Source organism: Salarias fasciatus, chromosome 8, assembly GCF_902148845.1.
Source record: "Salarias fasciatus chromosome 8, fSalaFa1.1, whole genome shotgun sequence".
Taxonomy (NCBI): domain Eukaryota; kingdom Metazoa; phylum Chordata; class Actinopteri; order Blenniiformes; family Blenniidae; genus Salarias; species Salarias fasciatus.
Genome location: NC_043752.1, coordinates 20,809,298 through 20,830,458, shown reverse-complemented (window position 1 = coordinate 20,830,458; position 21,161 = coordinate 20,809,298). Strand labels below are relative to the sequence as shown.

The 21,161-nt window shown below is 54.1% G+C and overlaps 1 protein-coding gene across 1 annotated transcript; it reads left to right on the top strand.

Moving 5' to 3' along the window:
• Positions 1-1,053: 1,053 nt before the first annotated feature.
• Positions 1,054-20,704, top strand: ccdc57 (coiled-coil domain containing 57). Its single transcript, XM_030097969.1, has 16 exons — positions 1,054-1,094; positions 1,447-1,552; positions 2,724-2,846; positions 4,139-4,240; positions 7,103-7,199; positions 10,825-11,057; positions 11,139-11,210; positions 12,040-12,228; positions 12,305-12,463; positions 12,603-12,765; positions 16,237-16,329; positions 17,423-17,981; positions 19,291-19,403; positions 19,706-19,819; positions 19,900-20,002; positions 20,437-20,704. Exons 1-16 carry the CDS (start codon positions 1,055-1,057, stop codon positions 20,592-20,594), a joined length of 2,424 nt encoding a protein of 807 aa, XP_029953829.1. The 5' UTR covers position 1,054; the 3' UTR covers positions 20,595-20,704.
• Positions 20,705-21,161: the final 457 nt, after the last annotated feature.

Sequence of the window (21,161 nt, the reverse complement as noted above, 5' to 3'; positions counted from 1 at the left end):
GGACAGGGGTCAGTCCATCAGAGGACAGGGGTCAGTCCATCAGAGGACAGGGGTCAGTCCATCAGAGGACATGTGGGCCATCCATCAGAGGACAGGTGATCAGTCCATCAGAGGACAGGTGGGCCGTCCATCAGAGGACAGGTGGGCCATCCATCAGAGGACAGGGGTCAGTCCATCAGAGGACAGGTGATCCGTCCATCAGAGGACAGGGGTCAGTCCATCAGAGGACAGGGGTCAGTCCATCAGAGGATAGGTGATCCGTCCATCAGAGGACAGGTGGGCCGTCCATCAGAGGACAGGGGTCAGTCCATCAGAGGACAGGGGTCAGTCCATCAGAGGACAGGTGATCCGTCCATCAGAGGACAGGTGGGCCGTCCATCAGAGGACAGGGGTCAGTCCATCAGAGGACAGGGGTCAGTCACTAACTCATACTGACAGTCACAATGAACTTCAGATTCTTCTTTTCACCTCTGGAGCACCTGAAGAAAACAGGGAGGCTCACAGAGACAAGACCAGCCTGGACTTGAACCTGAGTTCCCCAGGAGGAGGGAGTGCCAACCACTACACTGTGTCTGCTGTAAAGAAAGCAGAAAGTCTTCCCTGAGTCTGGTTCTGCAGGGCTCTTACTGTTGAAGAGAGTTGTTCTTTGCTTGCTCATGAGGAATTTCTGGGGTTTTTTTTTTTTTTTTTTTGCTGTATTTGTTTCTATAGAAAGTAACTGAATTAAGATAAATGGAACCAGTGTGTGTTCTGAATCTATGTAATGAACTGTAACAAGCTGCAACCCACCACTGGACAAAGCAGGAGCATTAGTTAATTTAGTTTATTACTTTTTTTTGTTTGTTTGTTAGTTAGTTAGTTAGTTATTTTTGTTTGTTTGTTTGTTTGTTTGTTTGTGTGTTTGTTTGTTTGTTAGTTTTAAACTGGTTAAACCCTCCTGTGGGCCACCTGTGGTCCGGCTGCCAGAGCTTTGACAGCCCTGCTGTGAGGAGCGTCCGGAACCTTTGCGCGGCTCTGTTTCTGGAGGGAAGGCTTTCAGAGACGGAGCGTTGCCATGGCGAGCGGTCATGGTTTAAAAGAAGAAACGAGAGAAGGTTTGATCATTTCAGACTCAGCTTTGGTCGACAGTAACACACACGCACACAGACGCACGTGCACGCACAACACGTACACACGGTCTCCCTCGCACAGTCACGCACACACACGTTTCCTGAAGTGAGTGTGTTTTGTATATTTCATAAAGTTAAATTGTGTGTGGATCGCAGCTCATCATTAAATGAAATGTGGTCTTTTTATCGGTATAAACACGTGAACGGTTCAGAGTGTAGTGTTTAGAGTTGTGCTGCGTGTCTGTGTGTGTTTGTGTGTGTGTGTGTGTGTGTGTGTGTGTGTGTGTGTGTGTGTGTGTGTGTGTGTGTGTGTGTGTGTGTGTGTGTGTGTGTGCAGGTCCCAGCATGCAGTTGGATGGACAGATGTCCCTGGAGGACGTGCGGCGCGGCCAGCAGCAGTGTGTTGTGGGTAGAGTCCAGGAGGAGGAGGTCTGGGCTCTCAGGTATCAGCAGGACTCCGGCTCATGTTCCCTGTGAAACAGCAGGTTGTGAAACGTGGCTCTCTATTGTTGAGCAGTTTTTTTATTTCACAGTGTAGAACAAGCAGCAGACACACAGCACACACTCCACACACAGCACACACTGCACACACTCCACACACTGCACACACTCCACACACTCCACACACTGCACACACTCCACACACTCCACACACTGCACACACTCCACACACTCCACACACTGCACACACTCCACACACTGCACACGCTGCACACACTGCACCGCTCCTCCATGTTTCAGCAGGTTTCCTGGCTGAAAGCTCCTGACTCAGACGGCGACCCGGTGAACGTCTGACCTCCAGCAGGGTTCAGCTGCAGAACAAAAGGCTGGATTTCTTCACCTATTGTCTACATTATATCCGTGGATTTATTTGAGTAGGATTTGAAAAGTATCTTATCTGCCTCCCAGGACAATAGAGGCCAGAGCAGGAACTGGGTTGAACTGGTTCTTAATCTCAGGTGGATATCTGGCAGCCAGCAGTATAAACCTAAAAATCAGGCTTCATTATTCAGTTACCAGACCGGGCTGAAGACACTGGGACCCCTGCGGTGCAGAGTCACTACCGTCCCTCGGTTGAGTTTGGAAGCGCTGGTTGCCCGGTGACAGAATGAGGAACCAGCTCTTCTTGCCGGGCGGGGCGGGGTGCGTTCAGGCGACATGGCCCAGTGAGGTCCTGCTGTCTTAAGCTAAAAGGAAATTAATGGCCTTTGTGAGAGCAGGAGGCAACATGCTGCCACTTCCTGAAGCAATACCTATAAGACTGGTGCCAGCCTGAGGCAGGTGTCTTCTGAAACACTGATCAGTCCATCTGGAACGGGGGTTTCCATGGATCCCGCATGTCTCTGTCCTGCTGGTTGCTCACAGTCATGTTGGTTTTAAGCAGCGTTGGTCCAGCCTGCCTCACAGAGCAGTGGTTGAGCTCAGCTGGGGGAATCAGCTGTTCCTCCTGTCTCCATTCAGAGATGGTTTAATGTCCTCAGCAGTTTGTCTCATTGCCTTCCTGTAGACACATTAAGAGATCAGCCTGGAGCGACAGAGCTCCAGGAGCTTCATATCGCCTCCTCTCCAGACTCCAGGTGGGTTTGACTCTTCCTCTGTTTCCCTGCCTGTCAGGAGCCTCCACCAGCAGCTGAGGACCGACTTCCAGTTCAACCTGGAGATCCTAGACGAGCAGAGCCGGGATCTGGAGAGCTACGAGGCAGTGCTGGTCCGAGCTGTGAGCCTGGAGCAGCACAGGTACCCTCAGCTCCTGATGCCCCCCCTCAGCAGCTCAGACGTGGAGCTGTGAGAACCCAAAGAGAGACCGCTGTGTCAGCAGGACCGCCCTGCTCAGATAAAGGATAAGATCAAAGTAAAAAACCAGTTTGGTGTTTTTTCCACTTGGTCTAAAGCTGTGACTGGATCTTCTTAAAGTTCTCCTCCAGCTTCATGAAGGCAACATAAACTGTGCAGTCTTGCTGTAAACAGCAGGAGTGTCTGAGGTTCAGGGGGTTTCTGGGTGTTGGTTTTAATGTGAAGGAGCAGGATCCCCTGCTCTGGATCAGCTGATCCTTTCTCTTACAGTGGCTCCTGCTGTAACGGGGGATCCTGCTGTAACGGTGGAATCCTGCTGTAACGGGGGAACCTGCTGTAACAGGGGAACCCTGTGGAATCCTGCTGTAACGGGGGATCTTGCTGTAACGGGGGAATCTTGCTGTAACGGGGGATCCTGCTGTAACGGGGGATCTTGCTGTAACAGGGGAATCTTGCTGTAACGGGGGATCCTGCTGTAACGGTGGAACCCTGCTGTAACGGGGGATCCTGCTGTAACGGGGGAACCTTGCTGTAACGGGGGATCCTGCTGTAACGGGGGAACCCTGTGGAATCCTGCTGTAACGGGGGAATCTTGCTGTAACGGGGGATCCTGCTGTAACGGGGGAACCCTGTGGAATCCTGCTGTAACGGGGGAATCTTGCTGTAACGGGGGAATCTTGCTGTAACGGGGGATCCTGCTGTAACGGTGGAATCCTGCTGTAACGGGGGAATCCTGCTGTAACAGGGGAACCCTGTGGAATCCTGCTGTAATGGGGGAATCCTGCTGTAATGGGGGAATCCTGCTGTAACGGGGGAATCTTGCTGTAACGGGGGATCCTGCTGTAACGGGGGATCTTGCTGTAACAGGGGAATCTTGCTGTAACGGTGGAACCCTGCTGTAACGGGGGATCCTGCTGTAACGGGGGATCCTGCTGTAACGGTGGAATCTTGCTGTAACGGTGGAATCCTGCTGTAACGGGGGATCCTGCTGTAATGGGGGATCCTGCTGTAACAGTGGAATCTTGCTGTAACGGTGGAATCCTGCTGTAACGGTGGAATCCTGCTGTAACGGGGGATCCTGCTGTAACGGGGGAATCTTGCTGTAACGGGGGAAGCCTGCTGTAACGGTGGAATCCTGCTGTAACGGGGGATCCTGCTGTAATGGGGGAATCTTGCTGTAACGGGGGATCCTGCTGTAACGGGGGATCCTGCTGTAATCCTGCTGTTCTCTCCAGACAGGCGGAGCTGAGCCGGCTCCAGGCGCAGGTCAGCGGTCTGGAGAAGCAGAGGCTCCAGGAGGCGGCGGAGCACCGGTCACAGCTGGACCGGCTCAGGGGGTCAGTAGGGATTGGGGGGGGGGGGGGGGGGGGGGGGGGGAGGGCAGCTGACTCAGCTGCTCCAGCTCCAGGGAGGAACTTTAACTGGATTTGACTTAATCCACTTCTACTCGCCCTCATCGGTGTCCTCTCCCAGTTCCACCGGCCAGTCGGCCTCGTCCGGCACTGGCTTAGAGCTCTAAGAGACCATGTGGTCTCGTATTCCTGAAGTTAGCCCTTCCATTCAGAAAGAATCTGAAACGTAGTCTCAGTCTGAGGCTGAGAGGTCTGGATCGTCAGGCTCATGGTGCTGAAGGAAGTGGCGAGTTTTAAAATCCCTGGATCAACTGGATGTGGGCAGATTGAATGAATGTGACAGGTCACTGGGATCAGCACATTAACAGTTTATAAGAGAATAGCTGAGGGGAAGGGGGCGGAATCTACAGTGGAACCAGGTCTGGAGGGTCTTGGTGCAGCTGGGTTGTTGGTAAAGTGGAGAACAGGAAGTGATTGGTGCTGTGAGAGAGGATGAGGTGGTCGAGAAGTGACACCAGTCTGGAAATGGAGAGTGTTTAATGAAAAAGAAAAATAATAATAATAAAGATCAGTAAGAGACAGCCAACCCCGAGGTTTAGCCATTGGTTGGAGATCTTCACCTGTTCCAGGTCTTATTGTTCCAGATAAAGGAGCTGTTCCTGCCAGGAAGGGAGGAAGTGATTTCTAGTTTGACTTCACAGGATCCGCTGGGACCGAACAGCTGGCTTTGGTTCTAGGCTGCTCGGTTAATGGAGCCACCGAGTCCAGGATTATGAACCAGGAAGAGTGGAGCTGGACTCGAGCTCCTCTGGACCGGGAGCAGAGACCAGTTCAGCAGTAGAGGAGTTCAAAGTCCAACAGTGACGCCCTTAACTGGAGCTCAGGACAGCCCAGCGTGTGATCAGAACACACACCGTCACATGGCACGGTGTTCTCTGCTTGTAGAGCCTAGTCATTGACGGGAAAACAAGAACTTTTACCAAGGTTTAGATTCTACCCCGAAAGCTTTCTGAATCCCGAATCCAGGTTAGAATGAAATAATGATGAATCGTCAGCATATAGTGAGCCTCAGTGAGACAGTCAGTGACTACTCGCTCTGGATACTGGCTCAGTGGAAGCCTTGTTCATGCTTTTCATTTGAGAGGACTGAAGCTTTCGGTGAGGTTTTCAGAGTTTAATCCTCCAGGTGAGATTAGGGCCATGTCCACTTCTTTTGCGTCCAGATGAGCCGTCCAGAGGACAGAGGACAGTCCACCACTCAGAGACTGTCAGTGAAAGAGTGTCGTCCTGAAGTGAAGCTGGGCTGGGCAGCAGGAATCGCGTCTCCTCGGCTTCAAGGTCCAATTCAGTAGATTGTCCTTGATGTTAAAGGAATACTCCACCCAAAAAACGATTTGGCCTCATTTTTTCTACTCACCCTCATGCTGAGAAACACTCTGGAGCACTTTTTTGATGTTTCAAATGCATTTGGAGATGTTTGGGGACTTTCGTTGTCAACAAACAGGGACCGACAGAGCCCGACAGAAAAAATGGTCCATAAAGTCCACAAAACGTTCCCATTTTCCTTCATACTGCTCGTCCGCTGTAATCCAAGTGTCCTGAGTGGGTAACGTCCATAATTAATTCTTAACGAGGTCATTTAGTACATTTTAAGAGCGTAAACAGTGCGCTCTCGTACAGCTCAGGTGCATGTCTGTGCGCGCACCCTGAACTACGGAAGCCGCGGCAGACCAAGCAACACGCTTGTGCCCTTTCAGCAGGACACCGAATTCAAAGCTTTAAAACAGTAGCCAATCACTTTTGTGATTGTCCACAGCTCGGTCACTCACAGCAGAATATAAACAGCGGAACGTCTTCTTCTACGCTTGCAATTTAGAAAAGCAGTCGCTGAAAGCGCGCAAGCGAGTTGCTTGGTCTGCTGCAGCTTCCGTAGTTCAGGCTGCGCGCAGACATGCACTGGAGCAGTATGAGAGCGCACTGTTTGAGCTCTTAAAATATACTAAATTACTTCGTTAAAAATTAATTATGGACGTTACGCGCTCAGGACACTTGGATTACAGCGGACGAGCAGTATGAAGGAAAATGGGAACGTTTTTGTGGACTTTATGGACCGTTTTTTCTGTCGGGCTCTGTCAGTCCCTGTTTGTTGACAACTAAAGTCCCCAAACATCTCCAACTGCATTTGAAACATCAAAAAACTGCTCCAGAGTGTTTCTCAGCATGAGGGTGAGTAGAAAATGAGGCCAAATCATTTTTTGGGTGGAGTATTCCTTTAAGAAATTGCTAAAACAAGCCTGAGCCTCTCATCCAGCCTCATGAGTCCAACAGCATCTGAGTACATTCTCCAGGAAACAGTGAAGCCCTTCAGACCAAACTGTACACAGGAAAAACCAAAAATATAGATCGACCGCTGCATTTAATGGATATGAAAGAAATAACTGTGGCATCTATAGCCGCTGAGCTCCCTCTCATCTGATAGGACAGGGTGCTACATGTTCAGAGACCGGCGTGACAGGCAGTTCCTCTCAGGTGTGATCTATCAGGAGGACAGCGAGGCAAACAGTAATTCTACCCTTCATTTGAGCTCCAAACATGAGCCTGTTTATGGTCAACACACCTCTACCAGGAACTGACCGGCTGGACAGCCCTCATGTGAGACATGTGGAGCACAGAGTCAAACAGTCACGACCTGAAAGACGAGTGGACGACACACAACACACACAACACACACCTCAGTCCCTCTGCTTCTCACAGACAGCCCAACGACTGACAGTATAATCAGCTGATTAAAAACACAGTGACACAAAACAAGGTTATTATTTACTGTGTGTGTGTGTGTGTGTTAAGTGACTTTCACAGCCAGGTGGAGAAGTTTGAGCACACGAAGCTGATTCTGCAGCAGAAGATAAGAAGTATGGAGGCAGAACTGAAGAGACAGAGAGAGGTACACACACACACACACACACACACACTCTCTCTCTCTCTGGTGTGTTGGAGTCTGCAGGCGGAGGAAGACGTGACGGAGCTCCCTGTGAACACGGTCGTGTGTGTGTGTGCATGGCATGACAGCAGGTCGTGGGCGGGGTGGGGGTGGAGTATGGTGAGGGGGTGGGGTGGGATGGGGCATTAACGCTCTGCTGGAGCCTGCCCTGGAAATGTAGCTTCAGGCTGACTGGGTTCCGGGCCATGAGGTGTTTTCAAGGTTCAGGACCTGCAGTAGTATGAGATCCCGGTGTAAACTCTGCGCTTCATGTCTAGATGGTCTGCGCTGCAGGAAAGTGTGTTTCCGCCTGCGGTTCTCTGGAAACTTCACACTCCGTCAGCCGCGTGCGGCGAGCTTCATGGCCGGGGAGGCACTGGCGTCATCCGTCACATTTACAAACCTCCTCCAGAGCAGCCTGTTCACAAGAAGCACACACACACCATCATCATCGGCGGTCACTCGTCGTGGAGTATGTCTGTCCTCCCTCTTGGCTCTTGTGGGTCTTCAGGTGGGCAAAGAGGCCGATTCTGGACCCGATTATTCTGCTGCAATGTGGGCAGGGGGATGCAGTGGTGTTGGGTTTGGGGGCAGGGGGATGCAGTGGTGTTGGGTTTTGGGGGCAGGGGGATGCGGTGGTGGTGGGTTTGGGGGCAGGGGGATGCAGTGGTGGTGGGTTTGGGGGCAGGGGGATGCAGTGGTGATGGGTTTGGGGGCAGGGGGATGCAGTGGTGATGGGTTTGGGGGCAGGGGGATGCAGTGGTGGTGGGTTTGGGGGCAGGGGGATGCAGTGGTGATGGGTTTGGGGGCAGGGGGATGCGGTGGTGGTGGGTTTGGGGGCAGGGGGATGCAGTGGTGGTGGGTTTGGGGGCAGGGGGATGCAGTGGTGATGGGTTTGGGGGCAGGGGGATGCAGTGGTGGTGGGTTTGGGGGCAGGGGGATGCAGTGGTGATGGGTTTGGGGGCAGGGGGATGCGGTGGTGGTGGGTTTGGAGGCAGGGGGATGCAGTGGTGTTGGGTTTGGGGGGCCTGTCTGGAGGTTGCTCTCTCCTTCCTGAGTCTGCGGTGGTCTTGTGCAGCATGACGGAGGTCAGCACTGTGCTGTGCGACGCCCTCACGGACAATATTCCTCCAGGTCGCCCTGTCAGTTGCCATGTCTTCCCAAGCTTTCAGGTCTTTGTGGCCCTTCTTTAGGTTTGTTTCTATTGTCCTTGAATCTCTTCTTCTGGCCTCCCGGAGCCCGCCTCCCTGCAGCTCGCTGGGGGTACAGGACTTGTTTTGGGAGGCGGGAGTCAGGCGTTCGGACAACATGGCCGATCCATCTGAGCTGGTTCTGGGCAGCGGTGGCAGTGATGGTGGGGATGTCCGCCTCCTCCAGGACGCTGATGTTGGTGCATCTGTCCTCCCAGCGAATCCTGAGGAGTTTTCGGAGGCGTCTCTGACGGTGTGCCTCAAGTGCCTTCAGGTACCTGCTGTATGCGGTCCAGGCTTCTGATCCATACCAGCGAGCGGGGAGCAGCACTGCTTTATAGACCAGGACTTTAGTGTCCACTTGGAGACTCTCCTCCTTAGTCTTGAGAAGGCCCCGCTGGCCCTGCTGAGGCGGCGGTGTACTTCATCATCAATGACAGCCTTCGATGAGACGAGGCTGCCGAGGTGCGGGAGGTGGTCCACATTTTCCAGTCGGATGTTATCAATGCAGATGTTTGGAGACGTGGCGAGCGGGCTGCAACTCGGTGGTGGTTGGTGGAGTATTTTGGTCTTTTTTATATTGACGGCCAGACCGAGCTGTTTGTATGCTCTGGCAAAAGCAGACAGGATGCTCTGAAGGTCCTCTTCTGAGAGGCTACGGAGCATTATGGTCTGCATGCTGCAGCTCCATGGTGGATATGGTGGAGGTTTGACCTTTAGCTCTGAATCGATTGATGTTGAGAATTTGGTCATCGGTTCTATACATAATTTTGACCCCCGGGGGCAGATGTTGGCTTGTGAGATGGAGGACAGCAGCAACATAGATGGAGAATAGTGTTGGGGCGATGACACATCCCTGTTGGACTCCCGTGTCAACTCTGAAGGGTTCTGTTTCGTCTCCACTGCCACTGAGTGCAGTGGCAGACATATTGTCATGCAGCAGTCTCAGTACCCCAATGTATTTTTCTGGGCAGCCAGTCTTTGCCAGGACCACTCTGGGACTCGGGAAGAGTGCTCTCTGACAGGGGGCCAAGACCCGAGCAAGGGCTTTCCCTACGGAGGACAGGAGAGTAATGCCACGGTAATTCCCGCAGTCAGCCTTGTCCCCCTTTTTAAAGATGGAGACAACCAGGGCGGCCCTACGCTGTGCAGGGATTTCCTCTTCTTCCCATATTTTCAGAAACAGGGCATGGATGTGCTTCAGAAGATCAGGGCCGCCTATCTTCAGGACTTCTGCTGGGATGCCGTCAGGTCCAGCAGCCTTGTTGTTTCTCATCTTCCTGAAGGCGTCCTGTACTTCCTCCAGGCTCGGTGCTTCTCCCTTGCTTTCCTCGATGGGCTGTTGGGGGAGTTGGTCAAGGGCCTCCATCTCAGGAGTGGTGTCCCTGTTTAAGAGGTCCTTCCAGTGCTCTTTCCACCTGTTTGCAATTGCGTCCTTGTCTCTCAGAAGCGAGAGCCCATCTTTAGAGCGAAGGGGGGTTAGGCAGCGGTTTTACACACACACACACACACACACACACTCACGCATTTAATAAAAAAACAGAAAAAAAAAGTTTCACAAAAAAAACTGCTCTTCATGCTTTGGCTTTAGTCTATCAAAGCACATTCCATTTAAAAAATGCCATTACAGTCTTACCTTTACTTATGAATGAACTGGGTGAGAAAAGGCTCTTTCTCTACCAGTCCGTTTTAAAGGAGCAGGTTTTCTGATCCCTGCTCTGAAGCTAACCCCTCAGCTCTGGCGTCGGTCTGCCTTTAGATTTTATTTCCTCCTTCCAGCAGAAATCCAAAGCTGAGAATTGTTTTAGCTCCTGAATATAATCCTCCATTCCCAATATATGACAAGGCCAGAAGAAAGAAACTGACGACTCAGCACTTGACAGCTTCCTGTAAATGTCTTATTCCACTGCCACCGCCTGGCATCATGAGCGCCCCCTAGCATGAGGCCGGAGATGAGAAAATACAACCGTTTCATTTGTTTTTTCATTGTATTTTGTATTTCTTTCCATGACGGCAGGGGAGGCCCGGCCTCCTCTGACCGCACCTCACTGACCTCCACCACACCTTTCATTCAGCTCTCTGCTCGCCTTATCCCCCCTTCTGGACTGGAGGGGTAGTTTACACACACACACACACACACACACACACACTCTCAGCCTGCTCTGTGAAGTGTGACCTTCTCCTTTTTCCACATCAAGGCTGATGGTTTGAATGTGCAGCAGAGTGTCCATGGAAACATGGAGCCCCCCCCGTGACCTGGACACAGGCTGAAATGTGGAAAACCACAAACGCCAGCCTCTGGCAGTGTGTGGCGCGCTGCGCACGGCGGCTGGCGGGTGTGGGACTGGCTGTGAGGGTCCGGGTGGTCCTGGTGAAGCACGGTGCCGGTTCTCCTGCAGGACATGAGCAGCGCTGTGGAGGACCGGCTCAGGCGGCAGCGGCAGGACTTCCAGCTGGAGATGGCCCGGGTGCAGGAGGAGCGGCTGCTTCAGGAGGCGGCGGGCCGCCGCCGGGCCCGGCTCCGGGCTGCAGAGGCTGCAGAGGCGTCCAGGCTGCTCTGCCAGGAGCTGCAGGCTCAGCTGGAGCACAGGGAGCAGCTGCTCCAGGACCAGCGGAACGCCAGCGCCGACACGTACGTACCTGAACGCACCGCGCCGGCGCCGGCGCCCCGCTGCCCCGGCGCCGGCGAGGCTGAGGCTGCCGTCTGTCACAGGAAGGAGGAGCTGGAGAACCAGCTGCAGTGGAGGAAGGCCACGGAGGAGGAGGTCAAAGGTCACATGAAGAAGTGAGTCACTGATGAAACTCAGTCCAAGCTTTTCACGTGCAGGTCAACGTGACCTACACCTGCTGGTCCTGACCCTGACCCTGTGTCTGACCCTGACCCTGACCCTTCCTCTGACCCTGACCCTGACCCTGACCCTGACCCTGTGTCTGACCCTGACCCTGCCTCTGACCCTGACCCTGACCCTGACCCTGTGTCTGACCCTGACCCTGTGTCTGACCCTGACCCTGACCCTGACCCTGTGTCTGACCCTGACCCTGTGTCTGACCCTGACCCTGACCCTGACCCTGTGTCTGACCCTGCCTCTGACCCTGACCCTTGACCCTGACCCTGACCCTGACCCTGTCTCTGACCCTGACCCTGACCCTGACCCTGTCTCTGACCCTGACCCTGTGTCTGACCCTGACCCTGCCTCTGACCCTGACCCTGACCCTGACCCTGTGTCTGACCCTGCCTCTGACCCTGACAATGACCCTGCCTCTGACCCTGACCCTGCCTCTGACCCTGCCTCTGACCCTGACCCTGACCCTGACCCTGTGTCTGACCCCTGACCCTGCCTCTGACCCTGACCCTGCCTCTGACCCTGACAATGACCCTGTGTCTGACCCTGACCCTGCCTCTGACCCTGACAATGACCCTGCCTCTGACCCTGACCCTGCCTCTGACCCTGACCCTGTGTCTGACCCTGACCCTGCCTCTGACCCTGCCTCTGACCCTGACCCTGTGTCTGACCCCTGACCCTGCCTCTGACCCTGACCCTGCCTCTGACCCTGACCCTGTGTCTGACCCCTGACCCTGCCTCTGACTCTGACCCTTGACCCTGACCCTGCAGGCATGCAGAGGAAGTCGGGGCCCTGAGGGAGCGCGAGGCTGGGCTGGAGGCTCGGTGCCAGGCTCTGGCCCAGCAGCTGCAGGGCGAACAGGAACAGGTCCTGGAGCTGCAGAGGAGCACGGAGGCTCTGGCTGCACGTGCACAACGTGCACAGGAAGACCAGCAGAAGGCAGAGGAGACCATCCGGAGGTGAGGCGGGTCATGAGGACCGGTCTGAGCCCACGCTGGAGAACCCGGTCTGGACCCTGAGTGTCACTCTGTTCAGGCTCCGGTCGGAGGCGGAGCGAACCCGGACCGCCTGGGACCGCCACACCCAGAGGGTCTGCTCCGAGACGGTGGCCAGGGACACCCAGACCGTCTCTCTGCAGGAGGAAGCCGCCAAGCTGCGCCGCCAGCTGGAGAGCAGCCGAGAGCTGAGCGAGGGGTGAGAGGTCAACTCCAGGCACGGTCCTCATGAGGCCCGTCCGCCGCTCCGGCCTCGTCCTCATGAGGCTCGTCCGCCGCTCGTCCGCCGCTCCGGCCTCGTCTCGCCTTGCTCATGGTCTCCCTCTGCTGGGTCCCAGCTACAAGCGCCAGCTGAGCGCCGGTCTGAGGAGAGAGCAGGAGCTGGAGCAGGCCAGAGTCCAGGTGGAGCTGGAGTGGCAGAGGCGCTGCGAGGATGCCCGGGCGGAGCTCTACCTCGCCAACGAGCAGCTGATCCAGGACCTGAGCCAGGCCCGAGAGCAGGTAGCCCCGCCCACCGCCGCTCCATGCAGACCCCCCGCCAGTCCAGGCCCTCTTCACAGAACAGCTGATTTTACCCACTTCTCATCCAATCAAACCTTCAAAATGAAGAAAACACGAAGATTTAGGGTTGCTTCATTTTAAAAATCAAAGTAACTTCACAGATTTTATTACACTTTTAACTGTTTCAGATTGCTGTTTTCCTCCTGTGGAGCCGTTTCTGGCTGCAGAGCCACAGATTGCAGAACAGCGAGCAGGACCATCAACCACACCCGTCACAAACATGTGACAGTCCTGCACTAACATGAGCAGTCTGCTCTGAGCCTGGTTCTGCAGTCTGGGTCTGAGGAAGTCTCCTCTGAGTCTGGTTCTGCAGAAAGTCTTTCACTTTAGTTGAATGTTCTCTCGATACTTTGAAGTATTGAGTTTCAGTTCTTCGTGCCAGATGTTGTGTTCTACACTATCAGACTGAAGAAATCCAGAAGGAGCATTATAGTATATTGTTTTTTATTTTTACAACATATCTTGTTATATTTGTTCTTTTGCTTTTTGAAAGTGTTCATCCTCCACCGACGGTGCTGAGTGTAAAAACACTGGCTTTATTTATCCTCACTCTCTGGATTTCTGATCTGCTGTTGCTTTCTTTGGAAGAGCTTCAGTCTGAGACCATTTATATCAGACAACGTGAAAACACCGAAGAAGAGGCAGAACATTTGAAGACGGCTCTTTGAGACACGTTTGGATGTTTTTCAGCAGCAGCTTTCTATTTATAACCGCTGAAATGTAAATGACATGTGCATATGATACGTTAACATGTGCATGCCGGGAGCGTTCCACGGGGGTTGCTTTCCCTCTTCAAGCGGCCCGGACCCTGCTGGGTGTTATATATGGAGCATCAGTCATCTGGAAGACCAGAGGACTTGTGTCCTTGTAAAAATAGAAGGTCAGAAGTTAAGACTGACTGCTGTTTATTTCACTACTGAGAACCTGGAGTGTTGGAGGCGCTACCTGCTGTAGTTTGGATTCCGTCTTTACTTCAGAGTAAAGCTCTACCCGGTAGAGCCTCAGGCAGCCTGGAAGAGCTTCGTCAGCAGAGGACGGCAGAAGAGCAGCCGCTGGCCGACCTGCGTGTTCTCTGACTGTCAGTCTGTCACTTCTTCCTGAATCTTTTCTGGTTTTTCTTCCCAGATTCATTCATTCCCAGGGTGGCAGATCATCTCACATATTGTCTGAGCAGCCGAGCCTCAGTTCAGTAATGCTGTTTGCACGTGATGCTGCCTCAGACTGAAACCCTAACCAGCATGCAGTCAAACACTGATCGCACACCACGCTTTCAGTGAAAACACCTTTTACCTTTTCCTGTCAGACAAGTTTCACCTTCACACAGCAACACTTTACATATGATGCCTGTTTCCATGGAAACAACAGGAACACTCTGACAAGCAGTAACAGTGGGACAACACATTTATAATTGTTCTTGGATGGTTTTGGTTAGATGGTGCTGGTTGGACGGTGGTGGATGGTGCTGGTTGGATGTTCCTGGTTGGATGGTTGGATGGTGCTGGTTGGATGTTCCTGGTTGGATGGTTGGATGTTCCTGGTTGGATGTTCCTGGTTGGATGGTGCTGGTTGGATGTTCCTGGTTGGATGGTGCTGGTTGGATGGTTGGATGGTGCTGGTTGGATGTTCCTGGTTGGATGGTTGGATGGTGCTGGTTGGATGTTCCTGGTTGGATGGTGCTGGTTGGATGTTCCTGGTTGGATGGTGCTGGTTGGATGTTCCTGGTTGGATGGTTGGATGGTGCTGGTTGGATGTTCCTGGTTGGATGGTTGGATGTTCCTGGTTGGATGGTTGGATGGTGCTGGTTGGATGTTCCTGGTTGGATGGTGCTGGTTGGATGTTCCTGGTTGGATGGTTGGATGGTGCTGGTTGGATGTTCCTGGTTGGATGGTTGGATGTTCCTGGTTGGATGTTCCTGGTTGGATGTTCCTGGTTGGATGGTGCTGGTTGGATGTTCCTGGTTGGATGGTGCTGGTTGGATGGTGCTGGTTGGATGGTTGGATGGTGCTGGTTGGATGTTCCTGGTTGGATGGTTGGATGGTGCTGGTTGGATGTTCCTGGTTGGATGGTGCTGGTTGGATGTTCCTGGTTGGATGGTGCTGGTTGGATGTTCCTGGTTGGATGGTGCTGGTTGGATGGTGCTGGTTGGATGTTCCTGGTTGGATGGTTGGATGGTGCTGGTTGGATGGTGCTGGTTGGATGTTCCTGGTTGGATGGTTGGATGGTGCTGGTTGGATGTTCCTGGTTGGATGTTCCTGGTTGGATGGTTGGATGGTGCTGGTTGGATGGTGCTGGTTTGATGTTCCTGGTTGGATGGTGCTGGTTGGATGGTGCTGGTTGGATGTTCCTGGTTGGATGGTTGGATGGTGCTGGTTGGATGGTGCTGGTTGGATGTTCCTGGTTGGATGGTTGGATGGTGCTGGTTGGATGGTCCTGGTTGGATGTTCCTGGTTGGATGGTGCTGGTTGGATGTTCCTGGTTGGATGGTGCTGGTTTGATGTTCCTGGTTGGATGGTGCTGGTTGGATGTTCCTGGTTGGATGGTGCTGGTTGGATGTTCCTGGTTGGATGGTTGGATGGTGCTGGTTGGATGGTGCTGGTTGGATGTTCCTGGTTGGATGGTTGGATGGTGCTGGTTGGATGTTCCTGGTTGGATGGTGCTGGTTGGATGTTCCTGGTTGGATGGTGCTGGTTGGATGGTTGGATGGTGCTGGTTGGATGTTCCTGGTTGGATGTTCCTGGTTGGATGGTTGGATGGTGCTGGTTGGATGTTCCTGGTTGGATAGTTGGATGTTCCTGGTTGGATGTTCCTGGTTGGATGGTGCTGGTTGGATGTTCCTGGTTGGATGGTTGGATGGTGCTGGTTGGATGGTGCTGGTTGGATAGTTGGATGTTCCTGGTTGGATGGTGCTGGTTGGATGTTCCTGGTTGGATGTTCCTGGTTGGATGTTCCTGGTTGGATGGTGCTGGTTGGATGGTGCTGGTTGGATGTTCCTGGTTGGATAGTTGGATGTTCCTGGTTGGATGTTCCTGGTTGGATGTTCCTGGTTGGATGTTCCTGGTTGGATGGTTGGATGTTCCTGGTTGGATGGTGCTGGTTGGATGGTGCTGGTTGGATAGTTGGATGTTCCTGGTTGGATGTTCCTGGTTGGATGTTGCTGGTTGGATGGTGCTTGTTGGATGTTCCTGGTTGGATGGTGCTGGTTGGATGGTGCTGGTTGGATGTTCCTGGTTGGATGTTCCTGGTTGGATGGTGCTGGTTGGATGGTGCTGGTTGGATGTTCCTGGTTGGATGTTCCTGGTTGGATGGTGCTGGTTGGATGTTCCTGGTTGGATGGTGCTGGTTGGATGGTGCTGGTTGGATGTTCCTGGTTGGATGGTGTCCTCAGGCCTCCTGTGTTCCTCTGTGCTTCAGGCTGAAGCAGACCTGAAGGAGAGGGAGGAGGAAGTGAGGGACCTGAACCTCCGGTACCGTTCTGCCCTGGAGGAGCGAGACCGGGCCCTGGAGGTGGGTTCACTGTGGGGGGGGGGGGGGGGGGGGGGGGACCCAGAGGACTCACCTGGTCTGACCCACACAGAGGGATTGATATTCAGGGTAGACAGATTCAGACCACCTCCATCATGTTCCATCAGCTGTGTCCTCCTGGACTCTGATGGGTCGGGTTCTCGCATCACGCTGACCTGCTGAACCGGTCCTTGTCCTGAAGGTTCATGTAGTTCAGTATCAAACAGGTGGACTGCTTCAAGCAACAGAGGAAAATCAGGAGGAAGGACTTCATGTTACAGTGTGTACAGAGTGATCAGCTGAGGGTGGAGGCTTTAGATTTTTCACTGCTTTGGAGTGCCCTCTTCTGGACAAATGAAGAACTGCATTCAGCTTTGTTCATCCAGCAGCACAGCAGCGTGGCGTGGCGTAGCAGGAATGATTCATGGGGCCTGTTCAGACCCTGCTGTCACCGTCATGTGGCTCCGGAGTCTGGGTGGAGTCTGGGTGGAGTCTGGGTGGAGTCTGGGTGGAGCCTGGTCTGCCCTCAGGGCAATCCTTCAAGCTGCCGCATGTTCTCGTCAGAGTGCAACTTATTCTTTCGTCAGTATTCACCAAGACTGTGGGGGGGCAGTGTAGACCAGGGAGACCAGGAGGAGGACAGCGTAGACCAGGGAGACCAGGAGGAGGACAGCGTAGACCAGGGCGACCAGGAGGAGGACAGCGTAGACCAGGGAGACCAGGAGGAGGACAGCGTAGACCAGGAGGAGGACAGCGTAGACCAGGGAGACCAGGAGGAGGACAGCGTAGACCAGGGAGACCAGGAGGAGGACAGCGTAGACCAGGGAGACCAGGAGGAGGACAGTGTAGACCAGGGAGACCAGGAGGAGGACAGTGTAGACCAGGGAGACCAGGAGGAGGACAGCGTAGACCAGGGAGAGTCTCTTGGGTTTTTTTGGTCTCTGTGTCTGTGTTTAACAGAAAGTGAACCCTCAGAGTGAAATGTTGCTTCTGACACTTCTCTTCAGCCCCATGTGTTTGGTATTCAGGATGAACTCAGGTGAAGCTCTCAGGTGAAGCGTGCTCCCTGCTGAGGAGGTGGTCTTCTTCCCCTCAGGGAACCTCGCCGCGTGCAGACGCTCCGGCGGCGGAGCTGGAGCGTCTGCAGGAGCAGAACGCCGCGCTGCGAGCCGTCATTACCCAGATGAGCCAGCAGATGGAGGCCTTTGGCCACCACCTCCACCCGGACGGAGCCCAGGCCTCTGTAGAGCCCTCAGCGGCCGGCCTGACCCCCGCTCCGACCCCCGCTCCGACCCCCGCTCCGACCCCGTCCCAACGACCACTCGGCTCACAGCGTGTACCAGCCGAGCCCGGCCCAGCGGCTAACACTCCTCTGCACCGGCCGGCCTCCAGCCGGGGGTCTGGAGGGGGGTCTGGTGGGACTGAAGACCTCCATCGGGCCGGGAGCAGCGCCCCTCCTCCGGCCTCCAGCCGGGGGTCTGGAGGGGGGTCTGGTGGGACTGCAGACCCCCGTGGGGCGGGCGGCGGCTCCTCTCGGCTGCACAGCAGGCTGAAGCAGGCGGCCGGCTGCATCGCCCGTCTGAGCAGAGAGAAGCAGCAGCTGATCGAGATGGGCAACCGGCTCCGGGCCCACATCAGCTCCGGAGAGGCCCCGGGTACGCACACACACACACACACACACACACACACACACACACACACACACACACACAGAGGTGAAGCTGCTGAAGTTTGGCTCTGTGGTTCCAGTGGGTTCTAGTCCAGCAGGACTCGGGACTCTCTGAACTCATGCAGGTCAGACGGTTCATCCTCAGAATCACAAGCAGGCTGCCTTCTGGAGCCGCTCCGGCGAGGACCAGTCCTGAGGACAGTATCTGGACGGTTTTACAGTCGCTGCATTGGCTCCCTGTCCGCTTCAGGATCGATTTTAAGGTTCTCTTATTAGTTTTTAAATGTCTTAACGGCCTTGCGCCTTCTTATTTAGCTGATCTGTTTTTACCCTATCGACCCTCGCGGCCCCGAGGTCCTCTGGCAGCGGCCTATTGTGTGTTCCTAAAGCCAGAACCAAGACTCATGGTGAGGCGGCTTTTGGCCATTATGGCCCCCGCCTGTGGAACAGCCTGCCAGAGCACCTCAGGACCACAGAGACCGTTGATATTTTTAAAGGGAGGTTGAAAACACACCTTTTTAATCAGGCTTTTAACTGACCTTTTATAGTCCTCTTATTCCATTCTTATTTATGTAATTTTATTCTATTTTATTATGCACATTCAACTTGTTTTACTTTTTTTTTTTTTTACTTTATAATCCTATCTTATTATCTTATTTTAATTTCGTGTCATATTTTATTATGTTTTAGCTGTTTAATTCCAGTGTTTCCTCAGGGGGGTCCTTCACTCTGAGGGGGGTCCTTCACACCGGGAGTTGGTCCTGGTCCAACGCTGGGGTTACTGTGCCCGGGTACTCTGGTCCCGGCTGGCCTGGGGGCTCCACACTTTGGTGTGCAAGTTCCCATGGTCTGTCGGGGTCGGGGGTCGGGCGCTGGAGCCCCAGTTTTAATTGACCCTCGACTTCCCTTGGTGTGGGGGGCCCCACTGGTGGCGTTTTCCCTAAGATGCTCAGTGCCATGCCATGTCTCCTCTGTTCTGTGCGAATTAATGGTAGAGTGTGAGTGTGAGTGTGAGTGTGAGTGTGAGTGTGTGTGTGGTGCATACTGTTTGATGGCGCGGTTTTTATTCTTTTTGTTTTTATGACTGTTTTTAATGTTCAGCACTTTGCGTTGTTTTTATTAATATGAAAAGTGCTATATAAATAAAATCTGATTCTGATTCTGATTCAGTATCAGGGAACGCCAAACAGGAAGCCAGAGCATCAGCCGTCTGTTGACTCTCTTTAAAATCTCTTTACTGGTGGGGATCTGATCTGATTCAGGATCAGATTACATGAGACGTCTTTGTGTTCCAGACGCAGTGAAGCCAGAGAAGCCAGAGAAGCCAGAGAAGCCAGAGAAGCCAGCCCCCCTGCAGCCGCAGGGCCTGTTTCTGCTGGAGCAGCTGCAGCACCGCCTCACCTCCCAGGTACCCCACCCTGCTCCACCCTCCAGGTACCCCACCCTGCTCCACCCTCCAGGTACCCCACCCTGCTCCACCCTCCAGGTACCCCCACCCTGCCCTGCCTTCTAGATACCCCTCCCTGCCCTCTAGATACCCCTCCCTGCCCTCTAGATACCCCTCCCTGCCCTCCAGATACCCCTCCTCGCCCCGCCCCGCCCTGTTCCAGCTCTCCACTCTGGCTTTGTGACTGTGGTTGTGGGTCATGCTGTTCCCTCCCTGTCCTCATGGGGGCGTTGTCTCTGACTCTGGGGTCTTTGTGTCCACAGGAGCTGCAGTTTGCTGTGAAGCGCAGTGCTGTCCCTGCTGCTGGACAGGTCCTCCCAGAGCCCGGCCAGGACAGTCCCCCCACCAGCCGGTCCCCCCGACCCCCCACCGCCCAGGTAACAGCCGAACCCCACCAGGACCCAGAAACCAGGAACCAGGACACGTCCAGTAAAATCCTCCTCCACTTGTCCCTCAGACCCGCCGTCACAGTGAGGACGGCGGTCCGTCCCCAGGCGGGTCCCTGCAGTCCCTGAAGGCGCTGTGGGACCTGCTGGACGCTGGACTCCGCCTCTCAGAAGGTAAGAACCAGCAGCTCCTGCTGGTGGCAGAGGGACATGTCTCTGGAACAAGCGAAAGCTTTCCATGAGCAGGAAGAACATTAGTCCCACAAGGCCAAACATAAGGCCCGTGGGCCAAAACGGGCCCACAAGAGGCTCCAATCCGGCCAGACCAACCTCAGCATTCTGATCAGGTGTTGGATTCATGCGGGTTCAGTGACACAGTGTCTGCAGGCCGTCTGGACACCGTGTCCGTCCAGAGGACATCACACCACGCCTGGCATCAGCTGATCATCAGCTGATCAGAGGACAGGCCCAGTGTCAACCTGGGACCAACACATTGCATAAGGACGGTGTCTTTTCTCCCGGTTTCCCAACCCGAGCAGGCGCCGCCGCCGTGATGGACTCCGTGACACAAACCGCTGACTCTGCAGGTCTCTGCTTCGTCCTGACAGGAGACAGCGAGCCGGGGACGGAGCCGGGGGGGCGGGGCAGACGGCCGCCGCCGGAGGTCCAGCAGCAGAGGAACCCGTCCCACCCTCCACCCAACAGCAGGCAGCAGACCGCCGCCCGCAGGAGGAGCAGGGTCCGGAACTACAGCGTGAAGGACTGACGCTGGACGCCCGGCCAGCTGGACGTCCCCGTGTCAGAACGGGGATACGTCCTACTGTGTCATTTTCAAAAACTGGAAGATTCATGAGTTCTTAAAAACCAGCAGTGGAAGTGTAGAAGAGTTCTGATGGATCCAGACTGCAGCAGCTGCCTCCACCGTTCACTCTTTTATTCTGAAATAAACATTTTCTTTAACTTTAACTTTATCTTTTACTTTTACTTTAACTTTAACTTTAACTTTTACTTTTACTTTTACTTTTACTTTTACTTTAACTTTAACTTTAACTTTAACTTTATCTCTGGGCTTCACGGCTTTTAAAACAGGCAGAACTGATGAAGCAGATCAAACCTCCTGAACTGACTCACAGCGCTGTCTCTGAGGGTCAGAAGGTCCCAGACCTGGTCCAGACTGGACTTTATTTAGACCGCCACACTGAACTCCAGTAACCCCTCAGCCACCGTGACGTCACCCACAGGCCCCGCCCATTAATCGCCTTATCTCCCCACGTGGTCCGCGGCTCCGCTCCGATTGGCCGGCGCCTCACGCTCCTCTCGCGCTCATTGGCTC